Raw genomic sequence first — 21,918 nt, forward strand, 5'->3', positions numbered from 1 at the left:
TTTCATTTAGTTTACTAGAGCCAGCCAATTTTTTCTTGGATTATAGATTTTTTTTAAGACTTGTTTGTCCAGGTATACCTCAATCCAGAGCTCTTCACATCAATCAGACCACATTCCCAAATACATAAGTTAAAAGCAAGACATCTATTCAATTTAATCGGTTTTCCTCCTAACTTTTCACTTTGACTATAAACTTCAATAAAATCACCTATGACTAGCCAAGGAAGATCAATTTCCCCAGCTATATCCTTGAGTGTAGACCAAGTCACTTTTCTACGTTTAAATTTTGTACTAGCATAAATACCAGAAAAAATAAAGTAGAAGTTGTTAGACAATACCTGAACCACACGATGTAAGGTATGGAGATCCTTCCCAATAGGTGAAAAGTGCACCTTGGTAGAATCCCATAGCAGCAGAAGTCCACCAGAGAACCCCACGGGTTTTGAGTAGTCCCACTCGTCAAAAGGGAGGGAGGCAACAAGAATGGTTTGGGTGTTTAGGCCAGAGGTTCTAGTTTATGTAAGTAGGAGAAGAATAGGTTCGTGTTGTTCAATGATGCTAAGCAAATTTCTCTTGAAACTGGGGCAAGTGATACCCCTTGCATTCCACGCAACAATAAACATCTTATTTGAAATTGGTTGGGGTTGGTGGTGCAGAGTCCCTTGAATCTCCCTCGCTTTCAGGTATTTCACCCTCCTCAGATTCTTCTTCCTGGCTTCACTCGGGACTCTGGGTGTTAAGGTGAACTGTTGAGATCATGAAGCCCCCGTCTTCCTCCTGTCTCCCTATATCCATCTTGGTCTCCAGTTGGGATATATCCCCCTATATCTCCAAAAGGAAGGATTTGGAGAAATTGCTCGATACAATGCTTGGAGAAATTTTGATTTCAGGTGTTTAAAAGCATCCACCATAATTAGGAGTTTTGCGAATCGCATTTGATTTCTTCCAATGGCTCTCTGATTTGCAGAGACGAAAACTCCCATGCTATTACCAATTTTTCTTAGAACTTCTTTTTGACTTAATTCCAACATGAACGAGTATTTTGCTTATATTTTGATAATGGTAAATGTAAAATGTTCCAATATCTTGAAAAAAATAGAAACTAATTAAAAATATATGAATTATGTATCAAAATAACACACGCTCTCTATTTTGACCTCCATTATAATTGACTGTTGTGATCTTATTCACATAGTACTAATCAAGTTACCTTCAAAAATTAAAAAACACAATATTCCTGAAAACAACTAAAATCTGCAATATCTAGACTGATTACACAGTTTAAGATTAAACATGATATACATAGTATTACCATAGAATTCAATTTGGGAATCATAAGGGATTTCTCCATTTAAGGGGAAAATCAATTTTTTGTTTTTGTTTTTTTAGAGATGGGAAAACATATCAACATAATCAAACTAGGAGTGCAAAAATATCCAACAAACCACACGAGGACTGTATCTATCTTCGATCTAAACAGTAGAAACAATAATTTATAATCATGCAACAATAACTGGCTGAATCAACAGTGAATAAATTCAAAGAACCTGAGTAGTTTTTTTCGTTAATTAGTTTGATAGAGTTTTCTAACATACAATATGATACATTATTTGTACCAGAACCTTCTAAAAAACAAAACATTATTCCCACACGAAGTAAAGCATTAAACAGAGATCAATTAACTTAAATACATATAAAATTCCCCTAGTTGATAAATTCCTCAGTCAAATTGGTTAAAAGAAATATAAAATTCCTTCTTGAAAACAGTAAAAAAAACTTAAAAATTCATTAATCTTTAGTTAATTTACTCACCCCACTATAATCAAACAATAATAACCAATCATGCAACATTTTTTATCCTCATCAATCCATGACAAATATGTAATCCCCTTTCTCTCTCTACCTCTTTCTCTCTCTAAAATTTTGATTCCCCCACACCACCCAACAGCAAAGTACCATTATAAAATCCCTTCTTCCACTCCTCAACTTTCCCATTCCCACCATCTTTAACCATCAACTTACTTTCTCTCTCTTCATCAAACTTCTCTTTTTCTCTTTCTCTCTCTTCATCAACTTTTGCTTCTTTTCTATCTTAAATGCAATAGCGGCTAATTTCTTTTGTCAACTCTCCCTGACAAAAAACCTGCTTCTTCTATTTACTGATTTCCCCTCACTAGTGTTTTTTTCTTTTTTACTTACTACAAAAGTTTATACACTAGTCTATCTACGTCAACGAATTAACGCAAGTAGTTGGTGACAGAACCACCCCATTTTTACATTTTACTATCCGATTCTACTAGACTCTAACTAATCCGAATTCGAATTCGACCCTAGTCACATTCGTCTAGTTAAGTTAGAACGACTCCTTTACTCGAACAAATTTCGAAAAAGAAAAAGGATGTTGGAGGCAATCAAATACTTGATCGGCGCAGCCGGAGCAAGCGGCTACGGCTCAAAATCAACAGCCGAAGATGTCACTGAGAACTGCCGTGATCTAAGCAATATCACCGCCATCATTACTGGTACATATAAATCTACATCAAATATAAAACTTTTGTCTAGCTTGTTAATAATAACTAAATAAGTGTCAATATAATACCATGCATTATAGACTTCATCATTAACGCATGATTATAGTATAGTAAATTATATCATTAGACAATGATTAAAGCTTAAATTCCACGCTTCTTCTTTTGATTTTGTTTTGCTTGGTGTATGTATGTGGTCCATATATAAAAGGTGCGACGTCGGGGATAGGAGCAGAAACGGCTCGAGTACTGGCTAAGCGCGGCGCACGGCTCATACTCCCGGCTCGAACCTATAAAGCCGCTGAAGATACCAAGGCTCGAGTTTTAGCCGACTGTCCTGAAGCTCAGGTGTTCGTCATGTCACTTGATCTTAGCTCTTTATCCTCCGTCAGAAACTTTGTTCGCGAGTTCGAATCTCTTCATTTACCTCTTAATCTCCTCATGTAAGAATCAAGATCCCATTTTACATATTTTATTACTATGTTAAAATACAATATTCGGCAAAAAAAGAGGTGGTAGCTTATTAGAGTATCCTGCCTTTGAACTGGTGTTCGGACGAATTATCTTTCCTAATCAAAAAATGATAAAAATATTGACTTGTGTATAATAATTATCAACAGAAATAATGCGGGGAAATTTTCGCATGGACATGGAATCTCAGAGGACGGTATAGAGATGACCTTCGCGACTAATTATTTAGGTAAGAGAAAAATTATATTGCATGTGATGTACAGATTGAAATAAAACTTTTAAATTAAGTCGTTGTTTAATTATTATTTGATTATATTTTAATTTAAATTAATTTTCCCAGGTCATTTTCTGTTAACGAAATTGTTAGTGAAAAAAATGGTGGAAACGGCGGAAGAAACAGGAATCCAAGGGAGAATTGTGAACGTGTCATCCAGTATTCACAGCTGGTTTACCGGCGATATGATTCCTTACCTCGAGCTCATCACTAAAAACAAAAGGTAATCTCCTTCGATTTTTCCACCTTTTTTTTTTTTTTTCTTCTTTCATTATTTTTTACTATAATTTTTGATTAAAAGGTTTGACCAAGATTCATATATGTAGCACTAGTTTTCTATTGGTTGGATAAAATTTATATATATGAAAAAATTTACATGAATAATTTCAACTGAAGCTCTCGAAATATTAATGAATTATTTTATAATGATGATGTATCAAACTCGAGAAGGTGGGAGAATCGAAAAGGGTTGAAGAACAATAATTAATCGGTTAAGTAAGCTAGTTACCTCCACTTGAAACTATTTTGAATATAAATCGTCTACTATAGGAATAATGATCTAGATTATTATGGAAAGCCTATCCATATTCCATAATTAGGATTGCTTTTGTAAATTTATCCAATATTTTTTGGATTAGTTTTTTTTTTAATCCATGAGTCATGAAGGCAGTATAAAGTACAAAGAAGGGGAAGGGGAATCGAACATATAACCCATCGTTCACACAACACCTCAATCTTGACCACTAGGCCAAGACATCCTTGGTTTGGATTAGTAATGTTGGTTGGATAAAAAATTAATGTCTTTGTTCATTTCTTTGGGTTTGTATTACAGTCAATATGATGCTACACGTGCATACGCTTTATCTAAGCTGGCCAACGTACTTCATACCAAAGAGCTTGCTCACAAACTCAAAGTACGTTATGTTTCATGCTTTGTGATTGATTTTTATAAGCTTCTAATGTTAATTTGTTGGATTAGGTTGATTCTAGATTTCTAGTATTGATTAATATTACTATATTTATGCAGCAAATGAAGGCAAATGTTACAGTAAACTGTGTTCATCCTGGAATTGTGAGAACTAGACTTACTAGAGATCGTGAAGGTCTTGTCACAGGTAATATTTGTTAATCTTATTCTACATTAATCTATAGCTTTGTTTTTGTTAATAATTAGCACATATATATATGGAGTATTATTACTTAATTAATAGTGTATGTATGTATGTACGTCTTTGCAGATTTGGTGTTCTTTTTGGCCTCAAAGCTCTTGAAAACTATTCCTCAGGTACATAAAACCTTCTTTTCTGTTTCTTCTGTAAGATTATGTTAGACGATAAATTGTTGGTGATATTATATCATACATCTATTGAAAGTTACTACCTCCTTTTCATAATACTCGTTACACTTTTCATTGTGGGAAGTTTCACTTTACTTGTTGCTACACTCCCGGCAATAAACTCTCTCTATCTCTCTTCTCTCACATGAGTCACATCGGTCCCTTTTCTTTTTACTTTCTACTTCTTTCTTCTCCAAAAATTACTTAGAAGTCCGTAAATTGAGAAGTGTAGACAGTAATATGAAACGAAGGAAGTATATAGTCTAAAATTTACTTATCAGTATTTTATTATGTTCATTTGTACAGGCAGCTGCAACCACATGTTACGTTGCAACACATTCGAGACTTGAAAATGTTTCAGGAAAATATTTCTCCGATTGTAACGAAGCGTCCCCGTCAAAATCTGGGTCCAACTCTTTTGAGGCCGAAAGACTCTGGATTGCTTCTGAAATTCTATCATCTGAGACTCCTAAATCAACTTTTGTTCTATAGATATAACTATTATTAATATTATTATTATTAGTTAATTAATTAAAAACCCATGTAAATTATATACTACTAGATTAGAAAATGTTTGATTAGTTTAAGATATATATATTATATATATAATACTATACGTGTGTTAGTGTACTTTTGTCGTTTAAAAATATATATTTACCAGGAGTAGTTGTAGTTAGAAGTGGAGTTGTAAGCAAATAGTTCTATATGTTAATTAATTAATTAATGGAGAGATAGTTGATGATTATAAAAAGTAGTACCTTGTAATTACAAAGCATCCTTCCTTCGATCCAGCTTCATATACTTCTATAAAGCAGTTGTAGCACAGAAAATTGTTATTGTACGTTAAAGTTCTTTTGAGAACTATATTATTAATACTATATTAGTATGATATAGAAATCATATATTTTGTGGGCCTTTGCTTTAATTTGCTTAATTTGGTGTACTGTAATTTGCCTTTCTATGTTGTTTATGTGCTCGATTAGTATGTATTCCGTCCTTTTTGATGGCAATTATATAATTTGGTCAATGTCCTTGCATTGCTATCATGAACAAAATTGATTATTAGCTAGGGAAATAAAGTAAAGAAACAAAATGGTTTAATTGTAGGAAAATGGAGATATATTAGTCTACAATAATTAATTGTGAGTCACTAAAGTCACCCATATTAAAACAAAGGTATATCCGTCTCAGAATAATTATTGTAACTTTGTGACTCCATTTGATCATGTAAGGTTTTTCCATAAATATATCGTCTTAAAATTACATGTTGTCTCTCTATTTTAGACTCTTTTGTCCGATTCCTTCATCCAAGTTACTTATAATTCTCTCTTAACTCTCATACTCATCTCCTCATATTTCCCTCTGCCAGCAAACATTGAATATTTGTCTGTACTTGTTTATTTTTATTTATTTGCTTATTTTTTATAAGGAGAAAAACGCTAAACTTGGCCTCGATGATAAGACCAGCCTACTACGTCATTGTGGATAATAGAAGAAAACAAAACATTAGAGGAGGAAAACCAATAAAGAAGTGAGGTCGTCTGATCATGACCTCTATGCGCCATAAAATTCGCAGCTTGGTTGGCCTAGCTCCCTAAAACAATGGACAATGGAGATCTCTTGCAGACACTTCAGATCCTCCCCCGAATCCATAATCAACGAGTTGATCTCCCATGAAACTTTCCAACTATGACGAATAGAGTTTATTAGCAACTCGTTAGTATCTTGATAATTGCTTCAAAGCTTACATGGCAGCTCCAAGCTCCAAGAAGCCATAAGTTTGCCTACCATTAGAGTTCTCCTTACTAATGTTGAGGTTAACAAATTCAATAGCACTAATCAAATTTTAGGAAGTGCTAAATCGACTTGCAGAAAAATAATGAAGAATAGAGAAGGGGATAAATGAAAATATGGATCAATTCTGCAGAATTTTAGCTCACCATATACTGTCTCCTTTCACTTCATTCAAAACGGCTCAAAAAGCTACAGCCTGACCTAGGTGATATATATATAGTATCAACCTAGGAAGGAGAGATCATGACTCATACAACCGGACAAAATACATGATCATGGACACTAGGAGACAAAATGCTAATAATGCTAAAACTGATAAAGCAACAAGGACAGGAGAACATGGGAGCGAATTATATTCTGTGATTAGGAACATTGTGAGCACTGTGAGGCTGCATCTTTTCAACACTCCCCCGCAAACTTGGTGTGATGGGAAGAACGCCTAGTTTGGGAAGCAATGAGGCATGTTGAGCAGTGGTCATAGGCTTGGTGAAGAGGTCAGCTACCTGATCTTGAGATGGTATGTATTGAGGATCAATAGCGCCACTAGAGATCTTTTCCCTGATGAAGTGACAATCCAGTTCAACGTGTTTGGTTCTCTCATGATGAACCGGATTTGCTGCTATGGAAAGGGCAGCCTTGTTGTCACATTTCAGAATAGCAGGACCCAATTTTGTGAGATTGAGGTCTTTGAGGAGCTGAGTGACCCAGGTAACTTCACAAGTTGTTAGTGCCATGGCACGGTACTCAGCTTCAGCTGAGGATCTAGCAACTACTTGTTGCTTTTTGGATTTCCAGGAGAGAGGAGATGCGCCTAGCAAAACGCAAAAACCAGTTGTTGATTTGCGAGACATAGGACAGCCTGCCCAGTCACTGTCTGTGTAGGCAGTGAGTGTGGCAGCTGAGTTGGAGGCAAGGAGAATACCTTGTCCAGGACATGAACTTAAGTACCTCAAGACTCGCTTGGCAGCCTGCATATGTGTGGTAGTGGGTTTGTTCATGAATTGGCTGAGAGTGTGCACAGCATAGGAGATGTCAGGTCTAGTAATTGTGAGATAGATAAGGCGACCAATGAGCCTTTGATATTCAACTGGATTGGGTAAGGGGTCCCCCAGTTCAGGAGTGAGTTTGATATGAGATTCAAGAGGAAGTTTAACAGGTTTTGATTTGGTCATATTGAACTCTTTGATAAGGTCCTGAGTATACTTTCTTTGGGAAAGAAAGAAACCTTGCTTAGACCTGTCCACTTCAAGCCCCAGAAAGTAACTGATGTTTCCCATGTCTTTCATGTGAAAGTTAGAGGACAGGAAGGTTTTGAGAGAGAAGATGAGAGACTGATTGTTACCAGCAATTAAGAGGTCATCCACATAGACAAGGACAGACAAGAATGAGGTGTCTGTGACTTGAGTGAACAATGAGTAATCAGTCTTAGACTGAGTGAAGCCAAAGAGTTTCAGGGCAGTGGACAACTTGGCAAACCATTGCCTGGGCGCCTGTTTCAGCCCATAAAGGGACTTTTGAAGTTTACACACTAGTGAGTTTGACACTGGTTTGGCTGCTGATTGGTGCAAGGTAATATGACTGTTCCAGCCAGTGTAGCCTGGTGGCAGTGTCATATAGACATCTTCTGCTAAGTCACCATGTAAAAATGCGTTCTTTACATCCATTTGGAACACCTCCCATCCTTCCATAGCAGCAACAGCCAGTAATGACCTAACAGTGGTCATTTTTGCTACAGGTGCAAAGGTCTCACTGTAGTCTATGCCATAGGCTTGTTTGCAACCCAAAATCACAAGACGAGCCTTGTGTCTGTCTACTTCACCAGTGGGAGTAAACTTGGTTTTGTATAACCACTTACACCCAATAGCCTTCTTTCCAGGGGGTAAGTATTGAAGCTGCCAGGTGTGGTTTTGTTCTAGAGCATTGATTTCTTCATTCATTGCATGAACCCAAGGCAGGTGTTGAACTGCATCTTTAAAGTGAACGGGGTCTTGATGGTGAGTGACTTGAGACAGGAAGGCATGAAATTGAGGTTGAACAGGAGTAGTGACCAGGTTGGTGACATGTTCTGGTTGAGAAATGTTTTCTGGGGATGTCAGAGTGTGCTCATAATCAGTGAGCCATGTGGGAAGTCTTTTAGTTCTTGTAGTTTTTCTAAGAGGTGGAGGTGAGGCATGTGAAGTTAATGGCTGAGTAGGTGAGGTTTGAGAAGGGCTAGGAGAATTTGGGGGTGTCCTAACAATAGGTTCAGGTTCACTATCAGCTGCTACTTCATCAGACTCATAGGCAACAGAGGTAGGGTAGGTGTTTGTGGTAGGTGTGTTTTGAGGCATAGGAATTGGTAGAGGTTCCCTGAGAGGTGTGTAAGAACTTTGTTTGTTGTAAGGGTACACATCCTCATGAAATTTGACATCCCTGGTGACAAAGGTGTGACTAGTGGTTAGACTCATCACTGTGTATCCTTTTTGTCCATGAGGATAGCCTAAAAATATGCAGGGAAGACCCCTGGGTTGGAATTTGTCATGATTCAGTTTAGGGTTGTAGGCTATGGCAAGACACCCAAATGCCCTCATATTAGAGTAATCAGGTTTCCTGTTATAAATTCTCTCATATGGAGTGAGGTGTCCTATAGCAGCAGATGGCAGCCTATTGATTATATAGGTTGCAGTCAACACACAATGTCCCCAAAAACTCAATGGAAGCCCTGCCTGAAATCTCAATGCTCTAGCCATTTCTAGCACATTCCTGTGCCTCCTTTCTACACGACCATTCTGTTGTGGCCTGTCCACACAAGAGGTTTGGTGATTGATTCCCAAATCTCCAAAAAATTTCAAACACTCACCATCACTGAATTCCAATGCATTGTCAGATCTTATGGCTTTCACAATAGCATTGAATTGAGTTTTAACAAATAACACAAACCTTCTTATAGCCAGGTAAGCATCAGATTTAGCCCTTAGGAGTTGAACCAAGTGGCCCTGGAGTGGTCATCCATATAGTAAGGAAGTACCTGTATTTCCCTTTGTTTCTACCCTGTAAGGGCCCCAAATATCCAAGTGTATCAACTCAAACTTGGAGCTAGCACATGATTTACTACTGTAATAAGGAAGTTTTGTAAATCTGGCCATAGGACAAGTTAAGCACACAGCAGTTTTATCATAACAAGCAACAGGTAAACATCCAGTTTTGTGTATCTTTTCCATGGGAGCATGCCCAAGTCTATTGTGCCAAAGGTTACACACTTTCAAACCATTATCATTGTTTTCAACACTACATTTGCTACTGTTTACAGACATACTTGTCTTTTCTTTGTTCACAAATCCTTGCTTCTCACACTCCTTGCCAGCATTGCTCTCTTCAAGATAGTACAGACCCTGGTGAGCTCTTCCCACAGCTCTAGTTTTCTGAGTTGCACAGTCCTGAATTAACACATTTCAGACAGAAACTTCACTCCACAATCATTATCTTTGATTAGCTTGTTCACTGACATGAGGTTATGTTTAAATTCAGGTACAAACATCACATTTTTCAAGGTTATGTTGTTTCCAAGCTTCACATTCCCCACATGTGTTATCTTGGCTGTATTACCATTAGGTAGGTTTATTTTAGTGTGAGTTGAGAATTCCCTAGGGTTCTCAAGTTTATCAAACTCAGCCACCATGTGGTCCGAGGCTCCAGAGTCCACTATCCACCCCTTTGTATAACTAGAGGTATTGTGACAAGACATCATACCTGCAAAGCTGTTCATGTCTATTTCTTCCTCAGTGTCATACCAGGTTTTGCAGATTTTGAGCTTGAGGTCTCGAGGGGATCAACTTCAGAAGTTTCTCCAGTTGACAGCAGTTAGAGACACTTTCTTCCTGAGTTTGAGCATTTGCAGCCATTTTGTTCCTTTGAAATCCCCTCACAAAAGTTCCACCTTCTTTTTCCCTGCTCTTCCCCAGTTGCTTCTTGTATTTTGGATGTGTTTTTGGAAATCCAATCACTCTCCAGCAGCTTTCAGCAGCATGATTCTTTCTTCCACACACTGTGCAACCATTTTCTTGCCCTTTGCTGTACATAGCAATTGGTTCCATCTCACTCTTCACCATCTTCAGAGTATCTCGCTGAGACTCCTCTTGCTGCAGCATTCCACAAGCTATTTCCACACTAGGAAGAGGGGATTGAAGCAGGATTTGGCTTCTTTGGGCAGAATAGTCTTCATCCAATCCATTCAGGAATTGGAAGAGCTGTAGTTCTTCCTTTTGCCTGTTCAAGGCTTCTACAAAGGCATTAACTTCAGTGGTCATTGTGGTTATGGCTGGAAGAAGGTTCAATCCCTCAATCTCTTCCCATATTCCCTTTATGCCAGTGTAGTAATCAGCAATTCCTTGCCCATTCTGCTTAAACTCATAGACATCTCTATTGAGCTTATATTTCCTTGCTCCATTGGTCTGAGAAAATCTCACTTCCAGATGAGCCCAGATCTCTCTAGCAGTATTCATAAAGAGTATAGATCTCTTAATGGAATCACTTACTGAAGCCATAATCCAAGAGATCACCATGTGATTACATGTGTCCCATTGTTCTCCCTTTTCTGCATCAGTTGCATCTCTAGCCACAGCTCCAGTTACAACCCAAGCTTCCTTTTTGAGGCCAGGACAATTTCCATGGACCTTCTCCACTCTCTGTAATTGTTTGAACCACTCAGCTTGCTGATTGCAATGGTGTTCTGGTTATCAGAAGGATGAAGATACAGGGGGTTTTGTATGTCTGATAGCTTTGCCATTGAAGAGCTGATGAAAGGAAGAGAAGGGAGAAAAAGGAAAGAAAGAAAGAAAAGAGACCTTAGGAAAGGTAGGTGCTGATTCTTGCAGAAATTAACCTCAGCTCTGATACCATGAAAATATGGATCAATTCTGCAGAATTTTAGCTCACCATATACTGTCTCCTTTCACTTCATTCAAAACGGCTCAAAAAGCTACAGCCTGACCTAGGTGATATATATATAGTATCAACCTAGGAAGGAGAGATCATGACTCATACAACCGGACAAAATACATGATCATGGACACTAGGAGACAAAATGCTAATAATGCTAAAACTGATAAAGCAACAAGGACAGGAGAACATGGGAGCGAATTATATTCTGTGATTAGGAACATTGTGAGCACTGTGAGGCTGCATCTTTTCAACAATAAAAAGAGTAATGTTTTTAACACCTTTAAACTTAATTTTTAGATAATGAACACATTTCTCACTCTTGACCTATATACATGAGGAGTTTTTTTTTAAAGAGAAATTTCATTAATTGAAGACAAACGACACCTACAATAGATATTAAAGAAAAACAAGATACAATTAAACAAGGTTAACGATTCGTCTTCGAAGAAACTACAATGAACCAGATAGAGCAATACAACGCATTTCCCTTATATTTGCTGAAAAATGCGGCTATTAATGAGGAAATCTATTATTCTCACATAGTTTTGGAAGAGCATTCTTGATCGAGCAATGATAACTGCATCCAACCCAATTTGACTCAATACAAAATGAACATGATTATTATCACATGATTACAAAAGTTACTTTAGGTAGAGGCGAAGCTAGACTTGGTTAAGGAGGAGGGCCAAGTATACTTCCTTATTATTGATTACATTGTGAGGGGGCACTTTACTAGAATTCCTAATTTTCTTTTATTTAGACCCCTCATATGCTTCTCCCCTAACTTTAGGTATGCATATGCATGCATTGTCTTATAAGTGGAAATTAGCAAAAAATCATTCTACACTCTAGCTAGAAGTGGGAGTGGCCAGACCATTGGGCCGAACCAACCCCAACCCGCCTTGATCTATCTAATCTTAACCTAAATAAAATTTCTCCAACGACCTAGACTCTGAAACCATCTTAGTACCCCGCCTTAGTGTTATAAAACAACAGGATTGCACTTCCCAAAAGCTAGCTCAAGAGGAGGAGAGGCCATTGTCCTATATAAACCACACACCAGCCTCCCGTACGGTCGATGTAGGATCCTTTTCCTGGGATCAGTCAATAACATTCGTCCCCAAATACGGACCAACGTTCTCGTTGGTCACGACCACGTTGGTCACAGCTGGTTGGTTCCAAGCCACCACTCCGAGGTTTGGCTTTGATACCATTTCTGATGAACTGACATCTTTAGGACAAATTAAAGAAGAAGATTATGGATTTATATGGAACTTGATTGATAATTTTCTAAAAAAACAGTAAGATAAGGATAGTGATTACAAGCTTTCGAGAGGCTTGCTCTCTCCCAAAAGAACTCTTAAAAGTTCATCCAAAATACTACTCAATATTCAATATTCTTTTTCCCTAATTTCCTCTCTTTATAGAGTTTCTTCCCTTCTAACCTTCTAACTTATTTCTCAAGCTATAACTAATTATGCAGTACCAAAAGTAGAGGTGATCATTTTGGCCCGGCCCGCTGGCCCAACCCGTTTTTGGGCAGATTTTTTCGGCCTGCGTTCGGGCCTGGCCCGGTTTTTTTTTTGCTTTAGGCGGGCTTTGGGCAAGTCAAAAATGACTTTTTAGTCTATTTTTTTGGTCCGACCCGTTTTGGCCCGCATAAGCCCGCTAATTTAGGCCCGAAATAGCAGGCTTTGGTCACAAAATTCGGCCCGGTCGATGGGCAAATTTTTTTTGCCGCGGCCCGGCCCGAACCCAGCCCATGATCACCTCTAAGCAAAAGTACCCCCTCCCTAGGTTGGTTCATTACACTTGGCTTGACAAAAGAAGTACTCAAAACCCTTGATCAACCTTATCCTTCTTTACGTCCACAATAGGCCCAAGGACCTTTCCATCCCATCTGGAACCCTGGCCCAATCCAACCCGATCCAAACCACTCATGACCAATCTACCTCTAGCTAGGCTTAAACAAAAGAGATTATACACACTATCAAATGCCACGTCCTTCAAAGTTGTGGAGAAAAAACACCAATGACCTAAAATTGTTGATATGTTTAATTGTCACTATCATGCCTTAACTAGTCATAATATGGAGGAAGGATTCTCCTCTCTAGGGAAACTCTATCTTGCTCCTCAAGTCATAATCACTAGTACTTGTACTACCCACATATAGCTTACCCTATATGAATTAAGAGCATAGGACATATAGCTTGCCCTATATGAATTAAGAGCATAGGACATGTAGATATAGATAGGTGACATAGGTGATGGACCAATTTGCGAAAGCGCATCTTTTGGTACTTTTAGAAAAAGACATGCAACTATATATGCAAGCTACTAAGCAAGTTTCTCTTTGTCGTTAGCCATAATTTGATGATCATTTTCCACATGTATCTTTGACTTATTGAGGTATTGTACGGTTTTTAAGACAACTCATATTGATTATTGATAAAATTAGTTATAGGATCAATTTATTGAGTTGTGCGTGGTGACAACTAATTGTATAGAATATATTACTAGTAGTCTAGTAGATGTTTTGTTCCAAATCTGATAGACTTAGCATCATAATCGATATTCTTTGGTTTCAATATCTCATACATGTTGACCTTAAATCCAATTTCTTGATTTACCTTAGTTAATTATTCTATTCCTACGTTATAGAACTCCTATTCAATTTTCGTAGGCTCTAATTTCCTTCTTCATTTTGGTTATATGGTCAATGTTTTTTCACCGACAGGATGATATTGTCAAAATGTCAATGGAATAAACACTAGCTTCTTTCCCCAAGAAATTTAATGTCACAGGAGTATACACGGTCCCTAGCTAGTGTTGAACTTGCGGCCCAATTTTCTCTAGTCTGTACGACTATAAACCCAATCTCCTACTAAAACTGTTACACTTGTTTTTTCTCTGTTATCATGTACACCTACTAATAGGCTAATAGCATCGCACATGATATCAAGAAGTACTCCGTCTGTTTCAAAATATAAGACATTTACGCATTATGAAAATTTACTTTGACCACAAATATCTCTCAATTACAATAAATAAAAATTATACCGTTAGATTCGTCTTGAAAAATACTATAATAATATTATTTTTTAAAATTTTCTATCAACATAAATTGAGAGTAATTAACGATCAAAGTTCGACCTCGAATATTGTGCGTGCCTTATATTATGAAGCGGATGGAGTATTTGACAAGAATCTTACCTTCTATTCTAGAAGTTTTGGATTCGAATCTTTCCAATTGTTGTGCTCGAGAGTATGCATCTTTATCTTCCCCCATACTCTCAATCAAGCACCTAACTCCTAAATGTCAAACAAAAAATTGTGCTTGTGCTTGGGAGTATGGATCGGTGGATCCCTATCTCCCCCATACTCTCAACTTTGAAAGTTTTGTTTATGAGACTTAACTTTCATGTAAAGTTTTGATTTAAGAGACTCATCAATTCAAAACAACCTTTTAAATATTTATACCTCCAAAATAAAATAAAAAATCAAATGTATTAAAAATTATTTATGAGACTTCATTAGTTTTTCAAAAATATACAATTTTTTTATGAAAAAAATAATGTTTTAGACTACATATCATGTTCATCTAATCAATGTTATCTTTTAAGTTTTATCACACTTAAAAAGTCATGACTTTGACTCACTCCACGAAAATCTTTAAATCAATCGAGCTGGTATCGTGATAATCTAAGAACAATAATGCTCATTTTTGTTGCTGTTTTCTAAATAAATTGTTGCACAAAAAACAAAATTGTTTATGGATTTTTGCCGATTCAAGGTCAAAATCATGTATAATTGATTATATATTTTTTGGCTAGCGAGCTTTTTGTATGTCAAACCGATAATCTTCTTGCTTAGGATTTTTGTTTATTTTGTTAACATGCGTAATTGCTAAATGAATTTGAACGAAGCATGGGCTAGTAGAGTGCATAAATATGTATCCTTTTATCAAAATTTGTAAATAAATCTAGGTGAATACGCAAAAATATAGAAAAATAGGTGATTGACTTAGCCAATATCCATTGGTTCTTCAACATTGATCGGTCCAGTTTCACCTAAGCTTCATCATGTTCATAAATTAAAACACTCATGTTCGGGTCTATAAGCAATAACAACTGTTGTATAACTTTAAGTTAGTCTCCGACCAATATATTTTGTATTTGCCAAATCATTTTTAATTAGTCATAATATAATTAAGTTTATCAAAAATATTAAAGTGTATTTTGGGCCAAAAATATGAAAAAAGAATTGAGTCTCCAAAATAAAAATTTAAAAATTGAGTCTCCAAAATTACAAAGAAATCAACTTTAGACCCTAAAATGAATTATAACTCCAAAAAATTGAGAATGATGATTTTCTTTTTTCCACCATCTGTCATTGCAAAGATTATTTTTTATTGATTATCATGTCTACTAAATGAAGGATTGTGATTTAATAGGAAAGATAAGTGGTTTTGATTACAAGTTTACAATGACTACAGTCTACGAAATGATTTAAAAGAAAAACAAATGTTATTGATTAAAAGTTTACGATGACTATAAAATTATTGTAGCCATTATAGAATTTGTATATTTCCATGACGAGGTTAATTAATTGTAACTCGTAAAATTTGTGACCATCAAAGATGGTAAATTTCTACTTTTTACACTAAAAATTGGTTAGAGCTTTCCTTCCGATCTCAAAAATTGTTGGGACGATTGTCATCACCTTACCCCTATGGCTCTCTAAAACAAACCTATCAAACATTCCCCCAGACTAGGTTCACGTGCCATTTGGGCTGGCCCATCAATAACCCGTTTTCCTTTTGTTCTGAGGTAGCAATTTGCCCTTCACCTGGCTAACCTGCTTCACTCGTACAAAGTGTTAGCAATGTGTTTTGGTAAGGCAAAAATTGACAGGGCATTGCTGCTGGAAAGAAGCATGGTTGATAAAAACAAGGCATAAACTCAGATATGATAAAGAAGTCTGAGAGATGATGGAACATTCAAACTTCAAAACAGTCCAAATTAGAGCCCCTTATGTGCAGGAACCAAGAGGAACCAACGTTTATGGTTGTCGTGAAATGATTTGTTGCTTTTTTGCAAGATTTGACGTCTCCACTACGAACGAACCTTACCTTAGAAAAAGCTAGATTGTTCCTTTTTGTGTTTGTGAATTTCAATGTGGATTTGTGTATTAACATATTGATAGTTATATTATAATCCATCAAGAGAAATAAGAATTAAGGGTTAAATTCTCACCTTCCAACTATGAAATTGATTTCGATAATTAATTAAACAATAAATTACAATCTATTTTTAGTACCATCAAACATAAAACAAAAAAACACCTAAAGGAGCTTTAGTAGCTCGTACATGCCCTAAAAAACCTAAACAAATAAAATTGATAGAGAGTTGCATATTAAGTAAGGAGTCATTGGTCGATGATTGTGATAGTGGAGTCAAAAATATGAAGACTGGTGGAAGTGGTACGAGAAGCAAATGTCGATCACAATCCGGACAACGAACAACGAACAGTGAGCAATCCTAACGAGCATCTATCGCTTGGGATTCTTGGCTCATCATCTGTTAAAGAGTCACATTCCTAGATGACTCATGACTCTCTCTCGAGGATATTTGAGGTTTCTCCTTTAGGTAGGAGAAATGGGGTGTACTGAAATCCACCAGATGTAACTGGGGTGCCACCTGCAGATTTGAATTTTTCATGGCAATGACGACCATTAAGATCATTGCCAAGTTAAAATAAGAACTAAACATTGTGAGCTCTCAAAAACACCTCCGGCTTTGGAAACCGAAAAACACATATCTGATCCATAAATACTGATCATCGCCTCGACCACGGTCACACTTCTCATCCTTTCGATTCACATGTTCCTTCATCAAAGAGTCCAAAAGAACTACATATTCTACGACTATAATATTACACCACCATCTCTTATGCAACTGGCAAACGTTTATTAATTGCCATAACCAACTACTATTACCAGCCTTATCAACTCGAAATAAACAACTTACAACTGTTTCACGACTTATCACCCAAACTAAGAAAATACCGGCTAACATAGCCACCACCAGGCGGTTGGGGATAACAACACTCGACCAACTAAGGGGGAAGGAGACTCGACAGACTAACATGAACAGGGGAGGGGAAGGGGATGCCCAACTAGCGAAAAACTGGGGAGGGGGGGGGGAAACCGATGCACAACCAGGGAAGGGGGGAGGCCCAATACACAAGATAAAACAGGGGAGGGGAGGGGAAGAGGAGGCCTAAACAAACGAAAAAAAAGGGACGGGGTGGTGAAAGCCTGACACACAACTAGGGGAGGGGGAGGGGAAGCCCGACGCGACTCAACTACGGGAGAAGGGTGGAAAACCGACAAAATAAACCAAGGAAAAGAAACAGGGGGTGGGGAGGACTAACCAACAAACAAGGGAGGGGAAACTCCGCTGCGAAGATGACGAAAACACGGGAAAGCCACGGAGGAGCAACAATGAGATCAGATCTATAACCTTCGAGGCAGAACCGAAAATAAAAAGGGGGAGAAGGGCTCGACGGCCGCCATGAGGGCACGGAGGCGACTCAGGCGGTCATCGAACCCTAAGGTTTGACGGCTGAGAAAAGGCTCTTAGTTTCGCCTAGGGTTTCACTTTTGTTTTCGCTAAACAAAGGCAAGATATCACTTTCATATATAGTAATGGGATTAGTTTAGATAATATTCCCAAATTACTTCCTCCATTTCTTACTAAGTGATACATAGAGAAATTAGGGAAAATCAAGGAATCTAGAGAGAAAAATTTGGACCACAACAAAGTAATGTAATTTAAGGGGTGAAATAATAAAAGGTAATTGTCTTTTCTTGCTTTCTAGTCGCATATTTATGATTTTTTTTTTTTTGTCGTTTTAAGCTTAGTGTCATTTATTATAACATTTCTATATAAGAGAAGCATGTCACTTTCAAGAAAAAGTCAAAAAGAGGTAATATTAATTTAAATAGCTAACTAGTTTTTTTTTATCCCGGGCGATGCCTCGGGTCAATTACAATAAACAAATATGTTATTGTTTTAAAATTTCATAATTTATTTTGCTACTTTCGTATTCTTTATCCATTAAAAAATTGAAAAATTCACGTTACGACGTGATAAGTAAAAAAATTGAAAGGTTTCAGTTTGAAAATAATATCTTAAAGGATTGTGGTAAGAGAATAGATATCATATCTCTTGTAAGTTACTTAATAAGAGTATTAGAAATGTAATATAGTACTTGTTTAAGTATTTTTAGTTAATTACAATTATTACAAGACTTCATCATATTTTATTTGAAACGTAAGACAACAAAGTCATAGTGTATTGATGGTTAAGCTCTTACTTTTCATTTCAAAGGTCACGTGTTCGATACCTTGCACTTATACATTTTTTAAAAAGCGAGGAGTACATGTAGACATAAAACATTTGCATTAGAAATGTGAGGAGAGTGCCACGTGGCACATAGGCTTTCTTTGGAAGGGATCATGAAGGGCGAGTGATGTTTACTGCTATAAGGCGGGTTCATGCGCGGTGGCCAGTGGAGATACCTAAAGGCAAGGCAATGCTGATGGCATTCAGTTAGCACAAAGGTTTGGGTACAAGGATGTTATCCTTGAGTCTGATTGTCAAACTATTATTTTAAGGCTCTTCAAACCTATAGTTTACTTCTCGGATCTTGGCTCTGTTTTAGAAGACATTTTATTACTTTGTAGTGAGTTTAATTCAATGACTTGATCTCATGTTAAAAAGGGATGGTAACGTTGTTGTCATCACCTTGCGATTTTAGACTTTTAGTTCCTTTAGATGTTAAACAAATTTAGGAAAATTATTACCCGAGATTAGCCCTTACATAGTTATGGACACTTTGTTCTTTGATTAATGAATTTGATTCTTTCCCCCTTAAAAAAATGTATATGATCAATTAATTTCTGAATAAAAAAAAGTTTGGTATAACCCACTTATCCTGAGTCTGAGTTAACAAGCTAAGCTTCCACCATACTAGTCATCCACTTTGGGTTATCTTATAAAAAGCAGAAATTGGTAATGGTGAGCCCTATTTCAGAGACATATACCATCTCCCTTACCAATATCCATGTGGCATGATCAGGGCCCAAAACATAGTGGACGAACTAACGGTCACACTATTCATTAATTATAGGACTATATGGATTATGGAGTACCGAAGCGCAGCACTACTCCATAAAATGAATGTAAAATACCACTCTCTTTTGTTGACCATGCATCTCATATTCTGATGCATGTAGATGTAGTACTTGATGTGTCATTTGAGTGCTTAATGCCCACTTCATTTCATGTGACAAGTGATGTATCTGGTTGTAGTGTTAATGAAACACACAAATTTTATAAAGAGGATGAGATGAGAGTGGTGGGTGTGGGTGCATTTTATTGAAATCTTTATCGATTTTTTCACCATATATTTTTGATAATTTTTTTTTGCACTATATACTCTCGTAAGTTTCTAAATTCACCATACACTCTCCAATTCTCAAAAAATACACCAAACTACCCTTTTGACTAACGGTGTTAGACTTCCGTTAGTCATTAATCCATGATCTCTCCTAAACCTAATTAACTACCCTGAACAGTAAGTAATCCTAAAAACCATAACTAATCCTAAAAAACTAACTAATCCTAAACCCCTAACCCTAAAAACCCTAAAAGCCCACCAGCCCCCACCCACCCCCAGCCCACCAGCCCCCAACAATCCCAGCCCACCACCCCCAACAACCCCAGCCACACCAACCACTCCTCCCCCTCCCTCGCAGCTCCCATTCCCGCAGCTGCGCCTCCCCCTCCCGCAACCACTCCTCCTCCACCGCCTTAATTCCTCGCAGCTCCCCCTCCCCTTCTCCCGATTTCATCCCAAAATCCTCCCCCTCCCCCGCCTGACCGCCTCCTCACTCTCCTCTCCTTCTCCCGATTTCAACCCGAAATCCTCCCTCTCCCGATTTTAGCCCGAGATTCTCCCTCTCCCCGCCTGGCCGCCTCCTCACTCTACTCCCATTCTCAAATTCAAAAATTTCAACAAAAAAAATTTCTAAAATATTGGCCGGAGTTGAGATGTGGTCGAAATCTTAGCCGAAATTTCAAATCAGAGAAGACGACTTCACAGAGACTTGGTTGCGGCCGCGGGGAGGGAGAGGCGTAGTGGGGCTGCGGGGGAGGGGTTGGTGGCGCTGGGAGTGGGGGTGCTGGTGGGCCTAGGGGTTGAGGGTGGGTTAGGGAGAGAGAGGGGGTTAGGGTTACTTAGGGTTTTAAGTTAGTTAATTTGGGTTAGAGGGAGAATTAGGAGTTAATGACTTACAAAGTTTAACTCCGTTAGTCATTCAGGGTGAGTGGATGTAATTTTTCAAAAGTGGGGGTATATGGTAAATATCAAAAGTCGAAAGGGTATATGGTGCAAAAAAAATTTGTCAGTGGTATGTGGTGAAAAAATCGAATCTTTATTGATCTGCTATGTAACTAAGTTTAGGGCTTTTTTAACAAAAGTAGTATTAATTAGATCGTTCTTAATTTTAATAGTTCTTAACTTTAATACTAGCTATTAAGATTAGATGTCAAAATAATCTTTGATCAAGTAATGTTGGATAAAACTAGCTATCAAACTAGTAAATAAAATTCTAAATTTATTTGGAAATTATGTAAAATGGGTTTAACCGTGTCATTTTGTATCGAAAATCTCAATACTAACACGATCTATATAATAGGATGGCATTGTATTGATTCGTTTAATTAAAGGGGTTGAAAGTCCTCAACATTAACCATTTTTTCGCATTCAGTTCATGTAGTGTTATCGTATTGTGCCAACTTTTGCTAACTCTGATATTATGATTTTTTAGTATTTTAATATAAAAATTCAAAAATTGGTAGTGATACCACATGGACCCCAACTTTTCCAAGAAGTTACATTAGCCAAAATAAGGTAACATTGTGTGTATAAAATTTTATTAGGTAACATAAAAAAATTTAGCAAAATGCATAATATGTTATTAGAAGAAACATTGAATCTCTGGGTGAGTGGCCCTGTACGAAGACAGCCCAGAGAAAATTCATCTTACCACGAGTTTCCGAAAGGAGGGCCTAAAAAAAGATAAATTTGATCAAAACTTATTAAAAGAGACGGTCTAATTTTAATATAAAAGTAGACAAAGTCACTAAATGGATTAAACTAGTCACCGAAAGAAATTATCCTAGTCACTATTGTGCTAATTCTCTTTATAATATCGGATTTACCATTGCCTAATTTTAGTTTAAAAGTAGGCGGTCTCTTACAAGACAAATTCAAATTTGATTTTCTTGAAATAAAAAAAGAAGTATCACAAAAGGAGCAATTTCTAGTGGCAAAAACCGACCAATAACATTTTTGGTTAAATCAAAGACATCATGGAGAAATTCAGAAATCTACAGTCCGCTGATCCATAGTTATTTTGGGCCAGGTGCTATAACTTTTTGGATCGCAACTAAAACCCAACCACTTAAATTGGGCATCATCAACAGCTCAAAAAAAACCAAATTACCCAATGAAAAACAGGCCCA

At 37.1% G+C, this 21,918-nt stretch overlaps 1 protein-coding gene across 1 annotated transcript; it reads left to right on the forward strand.

Annotated features, from left to right (window-relative positions):
* Nucleotides 1-1,976: 1,976 nt before the first annotated feature.
* LOC104892580 (short-chain dehydrogenase TIC 32 B, chloroplastic) lies at nucleotides 1,977-5,511 on the forward strand. The gene is made up of 8 exons (XM_010678545.4): nucleotides 1,977-2,522; nucleotides 2,740-2,971; nucleotides 3,149-3,228; nucleotides 3,340-3,496; nucleotides 4,106-4,187; nucleotides 4,301-4,388; nucleotides 4,512-4,558; nucleotides 4,916-5,511. The coding sequence occupies exons 1-8, from the start codon at nucleotides 2,399-2,401 to the stop codon at nucleotides 5,099-5,101; spliced, it is 996 nt and encodes a 331-aa protein (XP_010676847.1). The 5' UTR covers nucleotides 1,977-2,398; the 3' UTR covers nucleotides 5,102-5,511.
* The last annotated feature ends 16,407 nt before the right edge of the window (nucleotides 5,512-21,918 follow it).

Source organism: Beta vulgaris, chromosome 5 (assembly GCF_026745355.1).
Source record: "Beta vulgaris subsp. vulgaris cultivar EL10 chromosome 5, EL10.2, whole genome shotgun sequence".
Classification (NCBI taxonomy): domain Eukaryota; kingdom Viridiplantae; phylum Streptophyta; class Magnoliopsida; order Caryophyllales; family Amaranthaceae; genus Beta; species Beta vulgaris.

What these genes read in the sequence shown, in the direction of transcription:
- LOC104892580 (XM_010678545.4), top strand. Translation starts at nt 2,399, where the DNA reads ATGTTGGAGGCAATCAAATACTTGATCGGCGCAGCCGGAGCAAGCGGC. An exon ending in CTTCGCGACTAATTATTTAG is followed by an intron (nt 3,229 to 3,339) that starts GTAAGAGAAAAA and finishes TAATTTTCCCAG; the next exon opens with GTCATTTTCTGTTAACGAAA. An exon ending in TCGTGAAGGTCTTGTCACAG is followed by an intron (nt 4,389 to 4,511) that starts GTAATATTTGTT and finishes ACGTCTTTGCAG; the next exon opens with ATTTGGTGTTCTTTTTGGCC.